Here is a 23384-nt window from a genome sequence, read left to right as displayed (position 1 = left end):
ATACGTTAATTCTCTCTCTCTCTCTCTCTCTCTCTCTCTCTCTCTCTCTCTCTCTCTCTCTCTCTCTCTCAGTACTAAACGTCAGTTTGTCTACTTCTGATACCAGACGGTGGTACATACACATTTATAACCTATATACGTTAGTTCTCTCTCTCTCTCTCTCTCTCTCTCTCTCTCTCTCTCTCTAATATATATATATATATATATATATATATATATATATATTATATATTGCTACTTTCAAAATGCATATATCTCCTCTTTGATTGTATAAAATATTGTGTACAAGAATTGTGCAACATTTTTTCAGATTCCTAGATAGCTTAGAGAGAGGATGTTTAAAATGTGTGTTCAGATTTCGCATAACATAATGTAAAAGAATATATATATAACGTAGAATGTAGAAAGAGAGAGATTTTCTTTGTCCATTCGAAACTGCAATTGTTTCCCTCCCTTATTTATGTCAGCACTGAACGATTAGAGGAACTCTGAGATCTCCGTTTGCTTTCCTAATCTGTCAACACGTTTGATAAGCGAGCTCGAATCTTCAATGTGTTTTGGGAATCTGTCATCATGTGTGATAAGGGGCTTCTGCTTCGGTCGATCGAATCAAGTACGTGTCTTTTTTGAACGGAATCGTCTCATATGTGTATGTCTTTGATCAAAGCCACGTGCAGATTACACATTTTGTATGTAAAATTGCGTAAGATTTCGAAGCTTCTAGAAGAATTATTGCCCAAAAACGTTTTTGTATCATCCACTGTCCAGCTTCCGAAAGGAAGAGAATTTCATTAGATCTTAGATACTCGAGGCGTTCAGAGCTCTCTCTCTCTCTCTCTCTCTCTCTCTCTCTCTCTCTCTCTCTCTCCATCGCATAGCACTTTTGATTTTAAAAGTAACATAACGATTTCGTACTTATTTGAATGGTCACTCGTAACTTGAGAATTTCATATTTGATATTTCTTAGAGTTTATTTACTGTTAAATAGTGTTTTTTGTGGAATCTGAACAAACATTGTTGTTGTAAAGGCGCCTGGTTTTTGTGAAAGTGTAAAACAAGCCTGTAGCAAAGAAAGAAGTTGGTATACCAAAAAGGTAAAGTGTGTTATATTTTAATTAGTTGCAATTAATAACGGATAGGAACAGTGGTTAACTAATAACTGATAGGAACAGTGGTTAACTAATAACTGATAGGAACAGTGGTTTGGTAAAAACTGATGGTTACAATGTTTTGAGTGAAAAGATTTACTTTTACGCATTGCAAATTTTTGTGTTTTGTGTTTGTTTCGTTTTTGTGCATTTGATAATTTTCTTGTTGAAGTGTGCCTTTTTATTTTGATATTGTCCACATTTTTCTGTATTTTCATTTGCATTCACAATTTAATTGACTTAGTTATTTTCATTAATTAGTCGTTGCACATTTAATTAAATTTAACACTTGTGAATTAATTTGCATTTACTTAGAATTCTTTTCAAGTTTTATTATTGTTTAGCACTTGTGAATTAATTTCTAATTTTCAATTATTGCCTAACACTTTTGAATTTCAATTGAATTAATATTCTTGAATTTTGTGATAAATTAATTTTGATTTAATTTTACTTAATTGATTCAAGAATTAATTAAACTTTACTTTGTTTTCAAGGAACAGTAAATTTCCCTGATATTGTGAATTTCACTTGTAAATTTTGAGTTTAATAATAAATTTTTGTATTTAAAATTTTTATAAGTGTTTTCTTTATTTTACACCAGTATATTTGCATTTAATTATGATTATATTTATGTTAGGTAGAAACATAGAGTGGTGATTAATCTGTTTTCCTTCAATTTACTTGAAGTGACTTAGAACCAGGGAAGTACTTAGACTTCTGAAATCAGGGAAATACTTAGACTTTTAAAGTTGTTGATGGAGTGATGCCCTTTGATTAATTTAATTACTTACAAGATTACCTCACACCTGTTTTGATGAACTTAGTCTGATTTTCTGCAATACTGGTAAGTTGTTAAGGGATCACTGTTGCCTTTAGAGTATTCAGTTCGTTTAATACCTGTGATGAGGGTTCAGGTGTCTGGCTTTTGTGAGGTATCAGTTAATGAATGGTAAGTGTAGTAACCAGATACTTGGCACTTCGTCACAATATATATAAAGTGAGTATCTACTAGGCTACTATCTGATCTGTTCCTACCAAAGCGTCTTAACTGTTTCGTTCACAAAATCTTCGATGGTGTTTCTCCTCTCTCTCTCTCTCTCTCTCCTTCTCCTCTCTCTCTCTCTCGGCTTTCATAAATCTCAAATCTCTTGACAGGGTACGAACGCTAAGCCGAGGCGCTAGTAAAACCTTGAATTTTCTCTCTTCTCCTCATCCTCCTCTTTCTTCTTCTTCTTCTCCTCCTGCTGCTTCTTCTTCTTTCGAAATTAGTTTAAGTCCTTCGCATGACAGGTCTATCATCTCCTGGAAGTGGCAGCGACAGTACATCAGCTATCTTCCCTTCCCTTCTTAATTTGAGCAGCGTCGAAGGAGGCGTGCGCCTTCTTTCATTTTCATATTTCATTCTTTTATTCCTGAGGAGGAGATGCGCCTTCTTTTCCCCGTACAGTATAAGTCCTTCAAGTCCTTCTGTCTCGAACGGGCTAGTCTTCTCGCCTTCTCGGAAGGGATCGAGATGGGCCTCAACAAACAACAGCTCAGATTTGGGAACGCCGATGATAAATCTATTGCAGTTTCACGTTCCGAACCAGAGATCCAAATGAGTGAATTTATTCGTTTTGGATTTTTACTTTTTAAATGAAATCTACGTAGGCTGTCAAGTCAAGCACTAGGGCACTGTCGGTCATTAGAGCTTGGCACATTGAAAAGAGGGAGATGAAGAGACGAGACACAGAGATACAGATGATAATGGAGGTGCAGCATACGAGGATCTAAAGGTTAGAGAGGTTGGAAAGCAAGATTGAAGAAAGGAAGAGGAAATGGAGGTCGATAAAAGGCTGACAAGTTGTGTGTGTGTGCAGCTTGGGGTCGAGGGGATACCGAAGACACCCTTTAATAATGCCTATACAGGGCTTTGTTATAATTTGAAGAGAGATGTCGATCAATCTCCAACCCTATATATTACGTCTGTCTGTCAAAACACCATTTAGACAGCAGGCATGGCATTTGCCAGGTACCAGATGATATACAGGTATCCGACGCTTGGAGATTGAAATGAACAAACCGTATCCATTCTATGTATCTTCGCGCAAATTCATCAAAACAAAAACCAGTGTACCACTAAAGGTTGAAGGTCGAATTCTTGACCAGAAAACCATCTGACAGACGCCAGATGCTGCTACAGATATCCGACGCTTGGTGAATACGAACAGAGACTGTATCCATTCTTTGTAGCCTCGCACGAATTCATAAAACAAAAAACCACGGCAGACCGCTAAAGGCTGAAGGTTGAAAACTTTGGCCCGAAGGAAGAAAGCGCCTCCTTCCTGGCTGGGGCCCCTTTGGCCCACCTTGTATTGTGTTTCCCGAAATTCCGCTGTTGCAACGTTGCACCTGGTTGCAACTGCAAAGGCGAACGCTAAAATCTAGTGACAGACGGAAACCCAATATCATCTATCGATTTAGCAGACTGCCCCAGAGAGAGCAGGAAAGCGTCGGACAGAATAAACGTTAATAATTTCTCTTTTACAGGCAAAAACGCCTCCTCCCCCCCCTCTCCCCCATCTTCTTCTTCTTCTTCTTCTTCTTCTTCTTCTTCTTCTTCTTCTTCTTCTTCTTCTCGTATTCCAAAACGAAAAAGCCGATTCCTCATCCTACAATCTATTCAGAGGCAGTTTTTACTGACGCTTTCACATATCCTGAACAGACAAGAGACATCGCCGAGCTAGATAATGAAGGATTCCCAGCCCCCGTCACACCCGCCCCCCCCCCACCCCCCCCCCCCTCCCCCTGCGGGGGACATGAAAAGGAATCGAAGGATGTATAAATGAATTATCCTGGATTTGGAACTACGAAGTATCCTGGATTTGACATACTGGAAGCAATTGGGAAGGTTTTGGGAATCGGGCATATGATGACAAATATATTATTATATTATATATATTACTATATATATATATTATACTAGATATATATAATGATACGTTTTAGAGAACGGATATGATGCGCATGATGAAAAATGGGTGGGTGTGATGATAATTTTTTTTTCTTTTGAAAACAGATGTCATATAATGGTACATTTTGGAAAAACAGGTATGATGAGAATGGACGTAATGATACATTTTTGAAGACAGATACAATGAAAATTGTTATGTTGATGCATTTTGGAAAAGATATGATGATATTCATATATATATATATATATATATATATATATATATATATATATATATATATATATACGTATATATATTATAATGACACGCTTTACAAAACAGATATATATATATATATAATGACAAATAACATGATGACATACTTTCTAAAAGCCGTAATGAAAATGTATAAAATAAGTGCATTTCAGAAGGCAGCTATAATGAAAATCGATACAATGATACACTTTGGAAAAAGAGACATAATAATAATTGACACAATGAATCGCATGAGACTGAAAAGGCGAGAGAAATGTTACTATAAGTTCTCGAGAGATGACAATGAATTTACACCAAATTTAACTCGTGACTGGAAAAGACGTCAAGATCAACGCTTAAATAATTCTTTGGGTGGCTTATGCAATAAACCTCAAAAAAACATTCCATCTTAAGCTCCTCTCTCTCTCTCTCTCTCTCTCTCTCTCTCTCTCTCTTCTCTCTCTCTCTCTCTCTCTAATAATAATAATAATTAATAATAATAATAATAATAATAATAATAATATGTCTAATAAAAATAACACAGATAAGTAGGAAACTCTATTTCTACGTAAAATGTACAACACAATTACTATATAATTGTGGGTTTTTAATAGCACAGATTGTCACGAGATTGTGAATTTCTTCTTTAGCAATAATATAATAATAATTTAATAATAATAATAATAATAATAATAATAAAATAATAATAATAATAATATGGGAGTAGACTCTTTAATAAAGTCTTTTAAAATAATAATAATAATAATAATAATAATAATAATAATAACTAATAATAATAATAATAATAATAATAATAAGTAAATAATAATACCATCCAGACGAATAGGATGTCTAAGATAAGAAGATGAAAAAAAAAATAATATTCCAGGTAATGAACTATCGCGCAGGCGCGAATTCGAACAAATAATGCATATGCAATAAGAATGATTCAGGATGATTTTCTCTCTCTCTCTCTCTCTCTCTCTCTCTCTCTCTCTCTCTCTCTCTCTCTCTATAATCACTGTCATTACTGGCATTCAAATCATCGCTGAATATGCAAATTACTGTGAATTGACGCGGGACAATACAGTGAAAGCACAATACGACAGAATATACCAGAGAGGTATTAAGAAAAAAAGAGCACTTATGATAGAAAACAATTTAAAATAATGAATATTATAAACAGGGAATTGGATAAAAAAAGTGAAAGAAAAAAAATATAGAGCAATTATGTAAACAACTGAAATTAATAAAATTAATAAAAACGGGAGTTGGATAAAAAAAGTGTGAAAGAAAAAAAATATAGAGCAATTATGATAAACAACTGAAATAATAATAAAATTAATAAAAACGGGAGTTGGATAAAAAAAAAAAAGTGTGTAAGGAAAATATAGAGTAACTATATGATAAGAACAGTTGAAATAAGAATATTAAGAAAACGGAACGTGGAAAAACCAAGTGTGTAGGAAAACAATATAGAGCAATTATGATAGAAACAATTGGAATAATAATATTAATAAAACCAGGGACTTGAAAAAAAATGTGTAAGAAAAAAATATAGAGCAATTATGATAAACAATTGAAATAATAATATTAATAAAAACGGGGACGTGGATAAAAAAAAGTGTGTAAGAAAATAAATATAGAGCAATTATGATAAACAATTGAAATAATATTAATAAAACCAGAGACTTGGATAAAAAAAGTGTGACAAAAATATAGAGCAATTATGATAGAAACAATTGAAATAATAATCTTAATAAAAAAAAGGGACTTAGATAAAAAAAAGTGTGTAAAAAATATAGAGCAATTATGATAAACAACTGAAATAATAATATTAATAAAACCAGAGACTTGGATAAAAAAAAATTGTGAGAAAATAAATATAGAGCAATTATGATAGAAACAATTGGAATAATAATCTTTATCAAAAAAGGGATTTGGATAAAAAAAAAGTGTGTGAAAAGACGGACAGGTGACAAGTGTGGTGAGGAGATTCTGTCAGAGAAGACGCTGACTGACATGGGAGGAGGAGGAGGAGGAAGGAATGAAGGAACTGACATTTAACGAGTGACGTCATCAATAATGCCTTGTGAGCTGTGACTTAGAATGAAGGGTGGAGAGGTTAACGTTTGAAAAGAGAGAGAGAGAGAGAGAGAGAGAGAGAGAGAGAGAGAGAGAGAGAGAGAGAGAGAGAGAGAGGACAGTAAATATCTGAATAATACGCAGTTATGATATGAGAGATAATTCCAGATAAAAATAAAATGAAATAAAAAAAAAACTGGATTGGAGGTTCCCAAATCAAAGAGTGATCAGCGTTTATGTCTCTATCTGCCTATCTAGATGCTTGCATTTGAGGAGAGAGAGAGAGAGAGAGAGAGAGAGAGAGAGAGAGAGAGAGAGAGAGAGAGAGAGAGTCTATCTGTCGGAGGAAGGATACTTTGTCATGGCTAGCGTTTATTTAATTGATTTGTATAGTTTTATTTTTGTTTGTTTAAATGGCTACTATTCCATTCATTTCCTTTTCTGGGGGGTGGGGGGGGGAGGGGGAGGTTTAATGGCTACAATTTCAAGAGCCTGTGAACCTAGTACGACTAAAATTGTATTTTAATATTTCATCTTTTTTTATATATTCATCAGTTTGTTAATTCATCTGTTTTTGTTTTAAATATTTGATTTTATGTACTAGAATTGTTCCATTTGAATAGGGGTTAACTAATAATAATAATAATAATAATAATATAATAATAATAATAACAATAATAAAAAATACAAAATAATCAATGAGGAGGCAGGATGCAACCCGGAACCCCACACTATAAATACCCAGTCGAATTGGAGGACTGTGATAAACCAAAAAGAAAAAAAAAATAATATTAAGAATGATCTTTTTACGACATCAATTTGCATAGCCAGAAGTGAAGAGAGCTTGGGAGGAGCCTCTTAGAGGAAGAAGATGGAGAGGGATACGGAGAATTAGATGGCGAGGCAAAGTGGAGGAAGATATTATGGAGAGAAGAGGTTAGGTGGAGGATGACGTTGCCTTCGACAAAAGACAGTGGAGGAGAAAAAGAAGGTACATCAGGCAACCGACCTCTTAATGTAACTTCAGGCAAATTCGGCAACAAAGCTTCAAGCAACAACACACGCAAAGAAAAGGATGAATTGGTTGCTAAGCCAAATTTCATTTCACGGCATTTAATTATATATTTTTAGAGAGCGCATCCGTTAAACTGACGATTACAAGCGCTGTAATAAATGCAATGCTCAATTCTGTAATATGATGAAATGACCATTTTGTAATTATTTAAAACAACGAGTCCTTGCATTGTTAAATTTACAATTAGGATGGACTCTTGTCAGTATTTATATACCGGCAAAGCAGACCTTCATTAAAACAAAAGACAATTTGCAAATAAGATATGGCATCAAATGAGACTAAAATAGACCTTCTCTTTAGTCTGTGAAGGAGGCCTTCACTGACCTTTCATTAGAGGTCAATGAAAGTCGAGACCCTCACTGACCTACAACGAAGGACATTCCCCTCCTCCCCAACTCCCTCCCTCCTAGAATCCCTCACCCCTCACCTGCGCATGGGAGAGGTCTGCGTGACGGTGATGCCCCTGGCCGCGTCGTAGTTGACCATTCTCTCGTAGTGGTACCAGAAAACGTAGCTGGGCTTCGAAGAGGCGCCCTCGATGATACACACCAGACGCAGATCGCTGCCCGACGCCACCACTCTCTCCTCGGGGCCTTCCACGCGGCTGTAGGCGTCTGCGAAAGATAAGGGACTTGTGAGGAACTGCGATCAGGAGGTAAGGATGCGGTGGTGTACTGGAAGAGTTACGCTAAAATATTATTGGTGACAATGGATTTGCCATGTGGAAATGTTATTAAGGCAATTTTAGTACGTTTTCGAGGGTAAGGAATTGGTGACAATAGTATTCAGTTTTATACCTTTTTCAAAGGTAAGAAATGAGTGAAAATGGTAGACAATTTTATACCTTTTTAAAGGGTAAGAATTTGGTGACAAGAGTGGGAAATTTTATACCTTTTCGAGGGTAAGAAATTGGTAACAATGGTGGACAATTTTATACCTTTTCGAGGGTAAGAAATTTTGTAACAATGGTAGACAATTTTATACTTTTTCGAGGTTAAGAAATTGGTGACCAAGGGTAGGCAGTTTTATACCTTTTCAAAGGGTGAGAAGTTGGTGACAATGGTATACAATTTTATACCTTTTTCAAAGGTAAAAAATAATGAAAATGTTAAGGCAATTTCATACCTTTTCGAGGGTAAGACATTGCTGACAATGGTAGACAATATATACAAAAATAAAAATAAAGAGAGAACTTCGCATTTTAAGGCAAAAAACTGGTCACGAAGGCAGATCACACAGACAAGAAAAAGTTGGAATGGAAAGAAAAATAAAAACCCTTAGAACAATACAACCCCCTAAAAAGAGAGAAACATTACGTGAACAGACCAACCCTTCCAAACATTACAACCCCCTAAAAAGAGAGAAACATTACGTGAACAGACCAACCCTTCCAAACATTACAACCCCCTAAAAAGAGAGAAACATTACGTGAACAGACCAACCCTTCCAAACATTACAACCCTCCAATAAAAGAGAAACATTACGAGAACAGAACACTCTTCGAAACATTACAACCACCTAAAAAAAAGATAAAGAAAGAGAGACATCACAAGAACAGAAGCGAGAGAGAGAGAGAGAGAGAGAGAGAGAGAGAGAGAGAGAGAGAGAGAGAGAGAGAGAGGGGGGGGGGGGGGGGGGGGGGGGGGGGCGGGGGGGGGGGGGGAGGCGGATGGGCTGTCACTGGTCGTCGGTCGATCAGTCAGTCAGTCCATGAAGGCGACTGGGTTAAGTCGCTGTGATAATACGGATGGCAACGCCAATATCATTGTCGCTAATGAATGAGTAATTCGCGCCCAAGCGACGGAATAAATTAGCAATTCAGATCATCAACGCACATTTGCTCCCGTCGCCATAATCGTTAGAATAACAGTAATTGCGAGAGCGAGTTACGGTGAAATGAAAGGGCACGGGGGTGGAGAGAGAGAGAGAGAGAGAGAGAGAGAGAGAGAGAGAGAGAGAGAGAGAGAGAGATGCCAGTCTTCAAAGGTATTCATACATTATGGCAGGTAAAATTGACGTTCATGCTTTGCGATTATGTGTGTGTGTGTGTGTGTGTGTGTGTGTGTGTGTGTGTGTGTGTGAGAGAGAGAGAGAGAGAGAGAGAGAGAGAGAGAGAGAGAGAGAGGCCAGTCTTCAAAGGTATTCATACTTCATGACATGAAAAATTCACGTTTATAAAAATAAAAGTTCGTTCCTTGCAATTATTTGTGTGTGTGTGTGTGTGTGAGAGAGAGAGAGAGAGAGAGAGAGAGAGAGAGAGAGAGAGAGAGACGGAATCTACAGATGAAATTAGCATCGTTTCCTTTGAGTAAACTAAAATGCGATCACACCCTTTTGTCTGAGGTAGTAAAAAAAAAAAATAAATAAAAAACCCCCACACCCTTCAACAATTAAACATTAAAACTTCAGTATTGTTAAGAAAAAACACACTCACACAAAAGCAAAATGAAAACCTGTAGTAGCTTTCGGTGCCAAGAAAAAAAAAATTACACGTCACTTTTTTCCAATTAAGGTCGGAAAGTTAACATGAGTGGTAGCTTTCCCTTTTAGAAAGTTACCGAAAGGCCGTACGACACAAATTAAACAAAACGAAAAGAAAAAAAAAATATGACAAGGACCCATCCTTTCTTTTTTCCAAAAGAAAAAACAAACTCGCACAAATGGAATTAAGAGGAGGACAAAGTTAAGTCATAATTGTCAATCAAAACATCCAGGTTTTTATTTCCTATTTCTATAACTCCTTCCATTTCCTTCCTTCCTTCATTAACATTCTGTTAACTCCCTCCGCTAAAATATATTCTGGTCCTCCTCCTCCTCCTCCTCCTCCTCCTCCTCCTCCTCCTCCTCCTCCTCCTCCTCCCCTCCTCCTCCTCCTCCTCCTCCTCCTCCTCCTCCAAACTCCAACCAACCACCACCACCTCTCATTGTATTCTTTAGCAAACAATTCTCGAAAGCGTTTCTTGAATTTCTCTTCGGAATTTCTCGAGGCTAAGAAAGTGAGCTTTGGGGAAGAGAAATACAAGATTGGCTGTCCAGAAATTAAGTGGAATAATGAATTGATATTTGATCAAATCAATGTTTTGAAAGAACGTGTAGACTTCTAAAATATCATCTGAATTTAAACGTATGTCTGTAATCAGTGGATGAATGAATTGATATCTGATGAAATCTTTTTATTATTCGTGTTCTCAGGAATGTAGATACATAATGTATCTTTATATAAATAAAATATATATATATATATATATATATATATATGAATATTATTACATCACCGTGATTCATATAAATTATTCTAGCTACAAATGTCCTTTAATAATTATTATTTAATTCGCTCTACCTCGGAATTGATATATTTTCATATATGTAAACCGAAGGGGAATTTTTCAGTTGCTAATAATTTCGCTGGACGGCGGTTCGAACCCACCAGAGGACGAAATTATTATCAACTAAATCCCCCCTTCGGTTTACATTTACGAAAATACATCAATTCCGAGGTAGAGCGAATTAAGTATTAAAGGACATTTGTAGCTCGAATAAATATATATATATATATATACACACACACACACACACGTACACACCACACACACACACACACACACACACACATATATATATATTAAATATATATTATTAATTAATATTATATATACACACATATATATATATCTATATGTATATGTATATATATATATATTCTTTCACACATTGTTAAAATACAGACCTTCTTCTGGGTTACGTACCATTCACAGCTGATTTAAAACAATAAACTTTATCAATGTGCACCAAATTTTGTCAATATGCTCCAAGCAGTCCCTTATCTGCGCTAGTCTGGACGAGACCAAAGGTCTACATTAACCACCTTACCGCCCTCAAAACAGCATTGAATATATAATGAAAGTTCTGGTAATATTCTGCATTTATTTTTGTAAACACAACCTCTGTGATGAAAGCAAATGAAAGTCATGAAACTTCTCTTATCTGCGTTAGTCTGGACGAGTCCGAAGGTCCAAACTAGTCCCGGTATCGCCTTCAACCCAGCAGAAACTAAACTACCGCTAATCGTATTCCACTGAATAATTTGAGTTCTCGTATACTTTCCCACCTATTTTGTAAATACACCCTTTTGCAATGAAAGCGAATGAAAGTAAAGAATACACTTTGCAATTCAATACTTCCCTCTCCATTTTCAGTTTGCAATAAAATAAGGCTAGAAGAGCAGAGAGTTTAAATGTATCAAAAGGGCGATTCATTCAACATCCTTTCGAGAGAAGAAGAAGAATAGAAAACGTTCAGTTTATAAAAAAAACTACACTCTGATTCCATGGGGGAATAAGGACAATGATGAAGATAGACGCTATTCATGAACGAGGAAGGAGTTCCTTTCTTTCTTTCTCTCTCTCTCTCTGAAGAGAAGCCACAGCAACATACACCAGGTCACATTATAATTTCATTTTCCTCTCTTCCGTTTTGAAATGAGAGAGAGAGGAGAGAGGATGAGGACGAGAAGAGAGGAGGCAAAGTGGGAGAGAGAGAGAGAGAGAGAGAGAATGTTTCTTTAAAGCATTAACGTACAGAAGATTTCATATTCAAATGAACATACAAGCTTACAATATGGTATGTATATGACACACGCGGAGCTATGTATATATATATACTATGTATATGTATATATATATATATATATATATATATATATATATATATATATATATATATATATATATATATATATATATATATATATATATATATATATATATATATATATATATATATATATATATATATATATATATATATATAAACTATGTATATGTATATATATTGTGGGGAGAGTGGGGTAAGAAGGCCCCTTAAGGGGAAAAGGAAATGTATATAGTCTACAGTATTTCAGCTATTGACCCAACAGAGAATAATTTCTAGAAAGCTTTGTTATTGGAGTATCAACGATCATAATCATGAGAAGCTGTTAGCAATTTAGGATAGTAAAAACATGGCCTGAAAAAAAAGAACAAGGGGGGCCTTTTACCCCATGGGTGGGGTAAGAAGCCCACGGTGGGGGCTTTTTGCCCCATACCTAAGATATTGTGGTACTTCATGAAAACTACCTACCATATAGAGCAAAAGTAGACGCCTACTTTTGCTAAATATAAAAAATTCAAACCTTCCTCACAAAAATATTCAAGAATAATTGTGTTTTTTTTGGAAATATACACAAATTAATCTTAAGAGTTCTTAATTTCTTGTAAAACCTAGGAACTTTTTGATATTCATAGGAAATGAAATTAGCAAAATTGTAAAATATACTGACACTTCCCTACATGACAGCTGTAGCAGCACAATTAGAAATAAATTCACTTTTATATAGCACTGAGAATAACACAAATAAAAGAAATAATGGATAAGTTTTACATAAGAACAAAAATGACATAAGTCAAAAAGGTAGACTAATTTTCTTTACATTACTCCATTCTCTCTGGCTAAAGTTCTGTGACTTTGGTGGCCATCTGGAATTGTAATGTGCTTTTCTGCTCGACTTGGCTTAACAATTTTAACAAAGTGATGTAGCCAGTCTACGAAACAATCAGCATTAGACGATCCATTTGCTGTGCATCTAGCAAATGATCCAGGTGAGCTGCCGATCATAAGTAGTGAAGTCATCCTTTTACGGGCAAATATAAACGTAAGAGGAAGACAAACTCCCGCTGCCTTCATTGCACAACTAAGATGTAGTCTGTACTCTTTTACCACTGGTTACACGTCCAACTGATCAGATGGGGTAAAAAGCCCCCTGGGCTTCTTGCCCCAAAGCGTGGTGGGCCTTTTACCCCACTTGCCATTTTTTAAGAAAACTAAATCCACCTGTACCTCAATTGAGTTTTCAAGTCTGGATTGCATTGCAAGATATTTCTTAGCTCTCATTTAAAGTAACTGTAGTTAAAGTACTGACTTTACTGACAAGTTGTCCGCACAGGATATCCCTGATATAGCACGCATACTTACATGAAATGTGTCCAAAGAAGAAAAATGCGTGATGGCTGTGTCCCATTCTAATTCTCCCTGGCTGTTTGGTATGGAAAGCTTCAGGCAGAAGGTGTTGCTACACTGATCAGCTTACTAAGTTGCTATGATATGTAATAAGCAAGAAAATAGGGGGAGGCCTTTTACCCCACGGAGGCCTTTTAACCCGCTCTACCCATATATATATATATATATATATATATATATATATATATATATATATATATATATATATATATATATATATATATATATATATATATATATATATATATATATATATATGCAAATATAAAAAAGCCCAGCAAAAGGCAAATAAAAAGAACATAAAGCCAATAACAATACCTTAAGGCAAAAAAGAAAAAAAAAAGAAAAAAAAAAGAAAAAAGAAAAACACGATTTCATAAGTAAAAAAAACGCTAATAATTATGCATTAAAGAAAACCATTGAATAGAGAGGAACTAGAATAAGAAAAAAAAAAAAAAAAAAAAAAAAAAAACTCAAATAACAATACCTTTTAATAAAAAAAAAAAAACAACACATGAATGAAAACGCAAAAAACCCCCGCTAAGAATCATAAATTTGAAAAAAATACGCGAAAAAAACGCTAGTAATCTTAAATAAAAAAAAATACGCATTTCAACTAAAATAAACACATGAATTATCACACAAATATATATATATATATATATATCAATATATATAATATATATATATATATATATATATAGATATATATATATATATATATATATAAAACGCTAATAGTCATAAATAAAAATAAACACAAAAAAACTCTAGTAATCATAAATAAAAAAATTACGCCTTTTAACTAAAAACAATAACACATGAATGAAATACGCAAAATAATCATTAAAAAACGCAAAAAAACTGCTAATAATCATAAATTAAAAAAGAAAGCAAAAAAAAAAAAAAGTCGCTAATTATCATAAATTCAAGAAAAAAAGCCACGACTGAATAAAAGAAGAATAACTGGAGCAATAAGTGTCACAATCCGCCCGGAAGAGGCTGCAGAGACACCACATTAGTATCGGATTATAATTCCGCCCAAAAATGGAAAAGCAAGAAGCATTATATTTGCAAGCGCCCGACACCTATTCGGAATCGTTTCGCGTCTTATCCGGGATTCTAATATTCTACTTGGGAGGGGGGGGGGGGTCGTGGGTACGTAGTAAGGATAGGGTATCCCCCTCTGGGATGGGGAAGGGGGTGGGGGGAGGGGTTTAGATTCCCCTGAAACAGATTACCAACCTTGTGAGAAATGCGCTGTGAAATAGATTTATGTTTGTCAAGCCTTTATGATTATTATTATCATCATTATTATTGTTGTTGTAAGCACAAAAGAGCAATTTTCTTATATTCTCTTTGGGGAGATATTCTCTCTCTCTCTCTCTCTCTCTCTCTCTCTCTCTCTCTCTCTCTCTCTCTCTCTCTCTCTCCTCAGCAAGTGGCCCTGCCACCGACGACGAAACCGTTCGATAAATATAATCCCTCGCACGCAAAAAACGGGAACAGGCACAAGAGCTTCTGACGGGTAAATGGAATCAAGCACTCGACTCTAAAGCAATTTGCTTCGTTATTCCCATCAAAAGGCTTGCTTCCGAAAATGGAGAGAGAGAGAGAGAGAGAGAGAGAGAGAGAGAGAGAGAGAGAGAGAGAGAGAGACTATACCGTAAAATAAATAATCAAAAATCCACACAGACAGAGAGAGAGAGAGAGAGAGAGAGAGAGAGAGAGTCGACTATGAAAAGGGGAAAATGAAGAAAAAAAATGAATAACCGTTGTAAGAATAATTTTGGCAGAGAACTGGAAAATGTTCACAACAGTGGGGAGACTCATAGTCGAGTTTTTGTTAAACGTAAATTGGAGATGTCATCTTCAGCCCAGAGGTAATGACATGCTACGCGGATATCCCTCCTAAGGAGGATTGGAGGAGGAGGAGGAGGAGGAGGAGGGAGGAGGAGGAGGAGGAGGAGGAGGAGGAGGGGGGACGGATCTTCGAGGACGGGTATTCCGCGGGACAAGGCGAATTATTTAACGGTGGAGAGAGAGAGAGAGAGACGAGGAGAGAGAGGAGAGAGGAGAGAGAGAGAGAGTATGCAGAATACTGCAGTTGAATTTACATATTTTCCTGGAGAAAATCAGAGAGAGAGAGAAAGAGAGAGAGAGTTGAGGAGTTTAAGAAAGTGGATGAAACTGTTATCTCTTGAGAGAGAGAGGAGAGAGAGAGAGAGAGAGAGAGAGAGAGAGAGAGAGAGAGAGAGAGAGAATATTCCTAACATTATTCTTAATTCGACAGAGGCGGCCGGAGTCTACTTGGCACTGGTTAAGGAATAAATATTAATGAATAGATAACTTGAATTCTAAGACACGTCCCCTCCCCGCCCCACCTTCTTCATACCCCACCCCCTTCAGACGATGTTTCTGACGTCCCCCTACCCTCCCTCCCCCCTCAGACAATGACTTGGGAAAATGACGTCATAATGTGGCGAAAGATGACATTCCATTAGGACACCATTATTCAAATGAGGTAGAACGAATAAAAAAAAAAAAAAAATAGGAAATTCTACCTTAATAGAAAATAAATATTCAAGCTTCTCGTTATACATAATAAAAAGATAAAGTTATATATAAAAAACGCATTATCTTGTCACTATATCGGGGTTCTTAATCCCTGTTATAAAATAGTGGGAAATGTTGTATTAAAGATTTGCTTAATGTCATTCGTAGATTCCACACTTTTAAAGATATGTTAATGGGCGATAAAAGAAAGAGAAGAAGATAATTCGCCATTAGTGATTTTATTTCAGTGGGAGTTTTATTTCATAAAAGTTATAATTTTCAAAGCGCAAGTGGAAATAAATAATGAAATCAATTCATCAGATCGAATATTTTGGTAGAGAAAGCGACAATGGAGATTAAAAATGAAATATTCACTTTCTAAACCCTGTGTGAGTTCGCACCTTCTATAATATACATACATCCACATATACATACAAACATATACATACATACATACATACTTTTACAACAAAACCGTACATCTGTGGAGTGACGGAGTTTTGCAAGGTACCTCTTCAATGTATAGGTTTTTGTGACTGGATCAAATACCTGAACACGAGGAAAGAGTAATGTGTTGAGAGAGAGAGAGAGAGAGAGAGAGAGAGAGAGAGAGAAATGAGGAGCTTTAAAAAGTTAATATATCAGTAATATAGTACTCTCTTGTGTGTGTGTGTGTGTGTGTGTGTGTGAGAGAGAGAGAGAGAGAGAGAGAGAGAGAGAGAGAGAGAATCTTATTCTCTCTCTAGGGAGAAAAACTATCCGCCACGAAAATAGTTTCCAGCCACAGAGTAAAAAAAAAAAAAAAAAAAAAAAAAAAGTTTCGCCAACGTATGCTTCTGTGTGTTCACTCGGAAGACTTTTAGGCGGGCGAAGACCCGAGTTTGAGAGAGAGAGAGAGAGAGAGAGAGAGAGAGAAGAGAGAGAGAGGAGAGAGAGAGAGAGAGATGTAGGGTTGGTGCAAAAAAAGTGGATGGATGCAGTATCTCCTGAGAGAATGTTTATATACATATATCTTTATATGCTATACATATACATGCATACATACATACATACATATATATATATATATATAGATAATATATTATATATATATATATATATTAAATACACCATACATGGTTATAATGTATACATATGAATGTACACACACACACACACATAAGTAAACTATATGCACACAAACTAAAAAACGACAATTATTTAAATGTACATAAACAATGGAAATGCAAAAATGAATTCAATATTTTAGCCTAAGAAAATAAATAAATAAAACGAAACCCGAATCTAAATATGAATGTAAAAACGACAACATAAAATGGAGCATTTATCCCCAAAATAAAAAAACCGAACGCGATGTTAATGTTCAATATCAGGTATACAGTCCACGGCATCGATACTAAACAGTGGCGAAATGTATAATAATGCCCATATGGGTTAAACATATTGGTATTGGTTACTGCCCCATACAACGTTATAAACTATTGTTCTGTCAATCGTGTTCATATAGTATATATATATATATATATATATATATATATATATATATATATATATATATATATATATATTACCCTATACAACTTCAAAGTTACTTAGTAATTGGTACTAATATATTTAGCAGTTGCTACAAATATAATTTAACAACTGTTACGCGTATATTTAGCAGTTGCTACCAATATATTTAGCAATTGTTACAAATATATTCAGCAAAACCTATAAATATACTTGGCAACTGATTCAAATATATTTAGCAATTGCTACAAATATATTTAGCAAATGTTACAGACAATTGCTACAAATATATTAGGCAAATATTACAGATATATTTAGCAAAAGCTACAAATACTATATTTGGTAACTGATACAAATATATTTAGCAAAGGCTACAAATATATTTAGTAACTACTACATTTGTAATTATCGATTGCTACATATATTTAGCAATTCCTACAGATATATTTAGCAACTGCTACATATAACAAAAGCTACAAATATATTTAGCAATTGCTATCAATGTATTTAGCAAAGGCTACAAATATATTTAGTAAAGGCTGCAAACATACTTAGCAATTCTTACAAATATATTTAGAAATTGCTACAAATGTATACAGGAACAGCTACAAAATTTTTCTTATAGAAATGATTCTCCCCGAAACTGTGAATTTCAAAAATCTGCTGCGCAAGAAAGGCAAACAAATGACGAATGAAAGCGCACCTCATAAACTGAAAAAAAAGAGAAAAAAACTAATGCTCGCCACTTTGTTGACTTCCACAAGTTAAGCCCAGAAAATACAGTGAATAATGAAGCTTATCTTATTAACAACTCAAGACAAAGTGGGTTTTGTGAGAGAGAGAGAGAGAGAGAGAGAGAGAGAGAGAGAGAGAGAGAGAGAGAGAGAGAGAGAGAGAGAGTCTTCTATTCAGATATATTATAAGGTGGTGTAGCTTATTATTTTATGAACTAAAGATAAACTGGATTTCTGTGTGTGTGTGTGTGTGTGTGTGTGTGTGTGAGAGAGAGAGAGAGAGAGAGAGAGAGAGAGAGAGAGTCTCCTATTCATATAATTATAAGGGTGGTGTAGGTTATTATTATTATGAACTAAAGATAAATGGGATTCTGTGTGTGTGTTTGGTGAGAGAGAGAGAGAGAGGGAGAGAGAGGAGAGAGGAAAGAGAGAGAGAGAGAGAGAGAGAGAGAGAGAGAGTCTCCTATTCACATATGTTATAAGGTGGTGTAGCTTATCATTTTACTAAAGATAAATTGGATTTATGTGTGTGTGTGTGTGTGTGTGTGTGTGTGTGAGAGAGAGAGAGAGAGAGAGAGAGAGAGAGAGAGAGAGAGAGAGAGAGAGAGAGAGAGTCTACCTTCAGGATACGTAATACTAGCGAATCTAATACAAGAGCGCTGATTAGCAACAGACCATTTAAACGAAATGCACCCACTTCATAAACTTTCAATTAAATCATCAATATTGACAAACAATTAGATAATAACATTCAGCCACACAAAGGTCTAACTAAGGGAACAATGGAACACAAACACACATACACAAAGAAAGCAACTCCGACTTGGTAATTTCTTCTTCCACATATCACGAAGAATAAGGTTAAGCCCCAAAGATTGGATAAAATGATCTATATCAGGGTTTATGGTCTATTCGGAACTCGTAAAGCACGGTCTAACAAACTTCTCTCCTACCCCCACCTCCTTCCCTGAGAGAGAGAGAGAGAGAGAGAGAGAGAGAGAGAGAGAGAGAGAGAGAGAGAGAGATGCATCCATAGTGAAATGGTGATTTACAAAAGTGGGGGAGACAGTAATCTCTTCAGAGAGAGAGAGAGAGAGAGAGAGAGAGAGAGAGTATTCTCCTGAGAAAGAAAGAGAAAGAGAGACAGAGAGAGGTGAAACAGTAGTGTCCGGAGAGAGAGAAGAGAGAAGAAAAGAGATGAAACGTAGTCTCTGAGAGAGAAAAAGAGAGAGAGAGAGAGAGAGAGATGAAACGGTGCTGCCCTGAGAGAGGAGAGAGAGAGAGAGAGAGAGAGAGAGAGAGAGAGAGAGAGAGAGAGAGAGAAGGCATTTATGTTTAAACAAACCAGAAGCGTATGCGGAAAAGTTCAGCTGGATTTACATATTTTACGCCCTTTACCTCTGAGTTCAAGTTTGCGAATATAGATGAGCGGTTGGTGTGCTCTGCGGAGAAGGAGAAAGAGAGAGAGAGAGAGGAGAGAGAGAGAGGAGAAGGAGAGAGAGAGAGAGGATGAGGGAGGGAGAGAGAGCAGAGAGAGAGAGGCGCTGCAGAGGGAAAAATGATAAGAGAGAGAGAGACAGAGGAGAGAGAGAGAGAGAGAGAGGAGAGAGAGAGAGAGAGAGAGAGGTAAAAGTAGCGCGCGGCCTTGAGGGCCGGAAACGCTGCAGAGATGAGATGGATAAAAAAATAAGATAAGAGTGAGAGATAAATTTTTATGGCTTTCACCTAAACAGAATGGATGCGCGTATCACGATAATAAAATGATAGAGAGAGAGAGACAGAGATAGGAGAGAAAAGAGAGAGAGAGAGAGAGAGAGAGAGAGAGAGAGAGAGAGAGGCGAAAAACTAAAGAGCAAAGACACAATGCACCAGCACAACCAAAGGAGAAAGTCTGAATGGCGAGCTGCTTTGACTGACGAAGAACTGAAAAATTAGAAATAGCACAATGAGCCATGAGATATAAAGAAGGCAAGAGAGAGAGAGAGAGAGAGAGAGAGAGACGACGAGAGAGAGGAGAGAGAGAGAGAGACTCCCCACCGTTATTTTAATGATGATTATGATGTAATCCACTCTTGACAGTTGCTGTAATCATGCACGTTTGTTATTTTTGTATCTCTCTCTCTCTCTCTCTCTCTCTCTCTCTCTCTCTCTCTCTCTCTCTCTCTGTCTCTGTCTGTCTGTCTGTCTATCTCTCTCTCTCTCTCTCAAGTCAAGAAAGGTTTACATATCTATTTATAAAGAAATGAGCCTTAAACGTTCGTTTTAGAAAAAGAATTTTTCTCTGGTCAAGTTTATATAAAGAATATAAATCTATTTATTCAATGAACGAATATTCATTTGCTATAAACATGAGAGTATTACCATCTCTATCTGGTCAAGTTCATAAAAGAATATGGTCAACAACTGTTTATTTAACGAAGGCATCATACTTTGCAATTGACCCAGCTACCAAACTGCTAAGAATAACTAGGAATATTCCAAGATAACACATTCCACCCAACGCAAAGGTATAACTCAATAAGTAAACAACAAAACAGCTGCCATCTGGGAGTTAGAAAGCGGCTCTCTCTCTCTCTCTCTCTCTCTCTCTCTCTTTGGCACTGGGGCGAATGAAAGGACGAGAAAGTTGGGGGTTGGCCCCGTATACAGGGCGCGGTCAATACGCGTTCAAAATGGGTTACGAAGTTGCGCCGGTGGTAAACAGAAGGTGGAAACAAAAGAGACATTTTGTTGACGAATGTAAGGGACCTTTTTGGCTCAGCCTTCGTATACGCGCGTCCATGTTGGCGCATGCGCGCGAAGGCTGCCACTTATGATGGTATGTGTTGCGGTTACTTTATCTCTCTGTGGATCTCTATATACACGTTCTGGTAAGCCTTTTATGCTCCCTACTCAGGGGAACAGTAGTGGAATAGAAGTGGAACTACAGTGGAACAGTAGTGGAACTATAGTGGAAGTACAACGGAACAGTAGTGGAACTATAGTGGAACAGCAGTGGAACTACAGTGGAACAGTAGTGGAACAGCAATGGAATTACTGCGGAACAGTAGTGGAACTACAGTGGAAATATAGTGGAACAGTAGTGAAACTCTAGTGGAACTACAGTGTAATAGTATGGAACTACAGTGGAACAAACGTGGAACAGTAGTGGAACAGCAATGGAATTACTGCCGAACAGTAGTGGAACTACAGTGTAACAAATGCGGAACAGTAGTGTTACTACAGTGGAACAGTAGTGGAACAGCAATTAAATTACTGCGGAACAGTCAATGTAAACTAACAGTGCAACAAACGTGGAACAATAGTGGAAACTAAACAGTGGAACAACAAAATGGAAATTACGTGGAACAGCAGTGGAAACTACAGTGGCCACTATAGTGGAACAGTAGTTGGAACTACAGTGGAACTATAGTGGAACAGTAGTGAAACTCTAGTGGAACTACAGTGGAACAAACGTGGAACAGTAGTGGAACAGCAATGGAATTACTGCGGAACAGTAGTGGAACTACAGTGTAACAAATGTGGAACAATAGTGGAACTACAGTGGAACAGCAATGAAATTACTGTGGAACAGTAGTGGAACTACAGTGGCACTATAGTGGAACAGTAGGGAAACTACAGTGGAACTACAGTGGAATTACAGTGGAACAAACTTGGAACAGTAGTGGAACAGCAATGGAATTACTGTGGAATAGTAGTGGAACTACAGTGTAACAAATGCGGAACAGTATTGGAACTACAGTGGAACAGTAATGGAACTACAGTGCAACAAACGTGGAGCAGTAGTGGAACTACAGTGGAACAGTAGTTGAACTGCAGTGGAACTACAGTGGAACAGTAGTTGAACTGCAGTGGAACTACAGTGGAACAGCAATTAAATTAATGCGGAACAGTAGTGGAACTACAGTGGAACAGTAGCAGAAAAGTAGCGCCTGTTTCGACAATCGATCCTCCTCTCCTCCTACTCCACCAGGAGGTCTCTTTCAAAATGTGCCATGGAAAAGAAAACGAATTCCTCCTTTTAAGTTTCGTCACATGACAAGAGGACCAGGGACCATCTAATTACATCCGCACGGACGTTATATATATAAAATATAATATATAATTTTTATTTTCACGGCATTCGTGGTGGTTCGATCTCCAGTCTCAATTTAGAGGAAATATTAGAAGCACTCGGGATCGTTAACTCTATCTAATAGGTCAAAAGCGGAGTGTGATTATTCGACGAAAGTCAAAATTAATACCAAAACGCCATATTTACGAAGGCGGAAATAATTGATTCGCTCTCAATAGACTGTTTGGTGTAATTTTAAGGGTGATTTTCAACATACACACATACAGACACATACATACACACAATGAACTAGAGACTATTACGTCATCAGATTTTAAAAATCTACTATCAGCCTTCTATAGATGTTAATTTTCAGACTGTTACATTAGTTTGTGACGTCATAATTTTCCCAGTTATTACATGTAACAAACAACGATCTACCTTCTTTAATAACTATAACTATATACCATTTTCCACAACTAATTCCCTCCCATTCGCCCCAAAACAACAAATTCATTCACCTGACACCATTTCTCTACCATCTCAACTAGCGATATCAAGATATAATATGAAAGATAACACGATCAGGATTAATAATTCTCAGAAAAAAAGGCAGCTTTAACTCCCGTCCGCTCACATGGCCATCCTTTTGTTACTTCATAATTAGGGGATAATGAGGTACCCAATTTTCTAGCCAAATGCTCTTCACAGGACCAAGTATATTCTTTCCTAGGAAAGGTCATTATGCATTTTACAGCATACGGTTCGCTCGCAACAAAGGATTTGCAAGTATAGCTGACGTTTGTCCTTCGTTCTTTAAATAAATTCGGTTAAAAAAAGTTTCCTAACTTTAACTACTACACGTAGTGAGTCATTATCCTTGAAATGAAGGGTTACGTAAACTGTAAAGACCTAGAGCGAGCTCAGCTCACGAACTGAGGGAACATTGTTTGAATCCCTAACGGAACTAGGAGGGAC

General features: G+C 36.4%; 1 protein-coding gene across 1 annotated transcript in view; it reads right to left on the bottom strand.

Moving 5' to 3' along the window:
• The window catches only part of LOC135212256 (uncharacterized), a 68648-nt gene that overhangs the window by 10871 nt on the left and 34393 nt on the right, over positions 1 to 23384 (bottom strand). Inside the window, exon 2 of the mRNA XM_064245699.1 lies at positions 7924 to 8110. Coding sequence (XP_064101769.1) covers positions 7924 to 8110 — 187 coding nt within the window. The remainder of the gene's footprint in view (positions 1 to 7923; positions 8111 to 23384) is intronic.

The sequence above is a fragment of the Macrobrachium nipponense genome, chromosome 40 (genome assembly GCF_015104395.2).
Source record: "Macrobrachium nipponense isolate FS-2020 chromosome 40, ASM1510439v2, whole genome shotgun sequence".
Classification (NCBI taxonomy): Eukaryota; Metazoa; Arthropoda; class Malacostraca; order Decapoda; family Palaemonidae; genus Macrobrachium; species Macrobrachium nipponense.
Note: the sequence above shows the minus strand (reverse complement) of the source record. Positions and strands in the feature narration are given on the sequence as shown.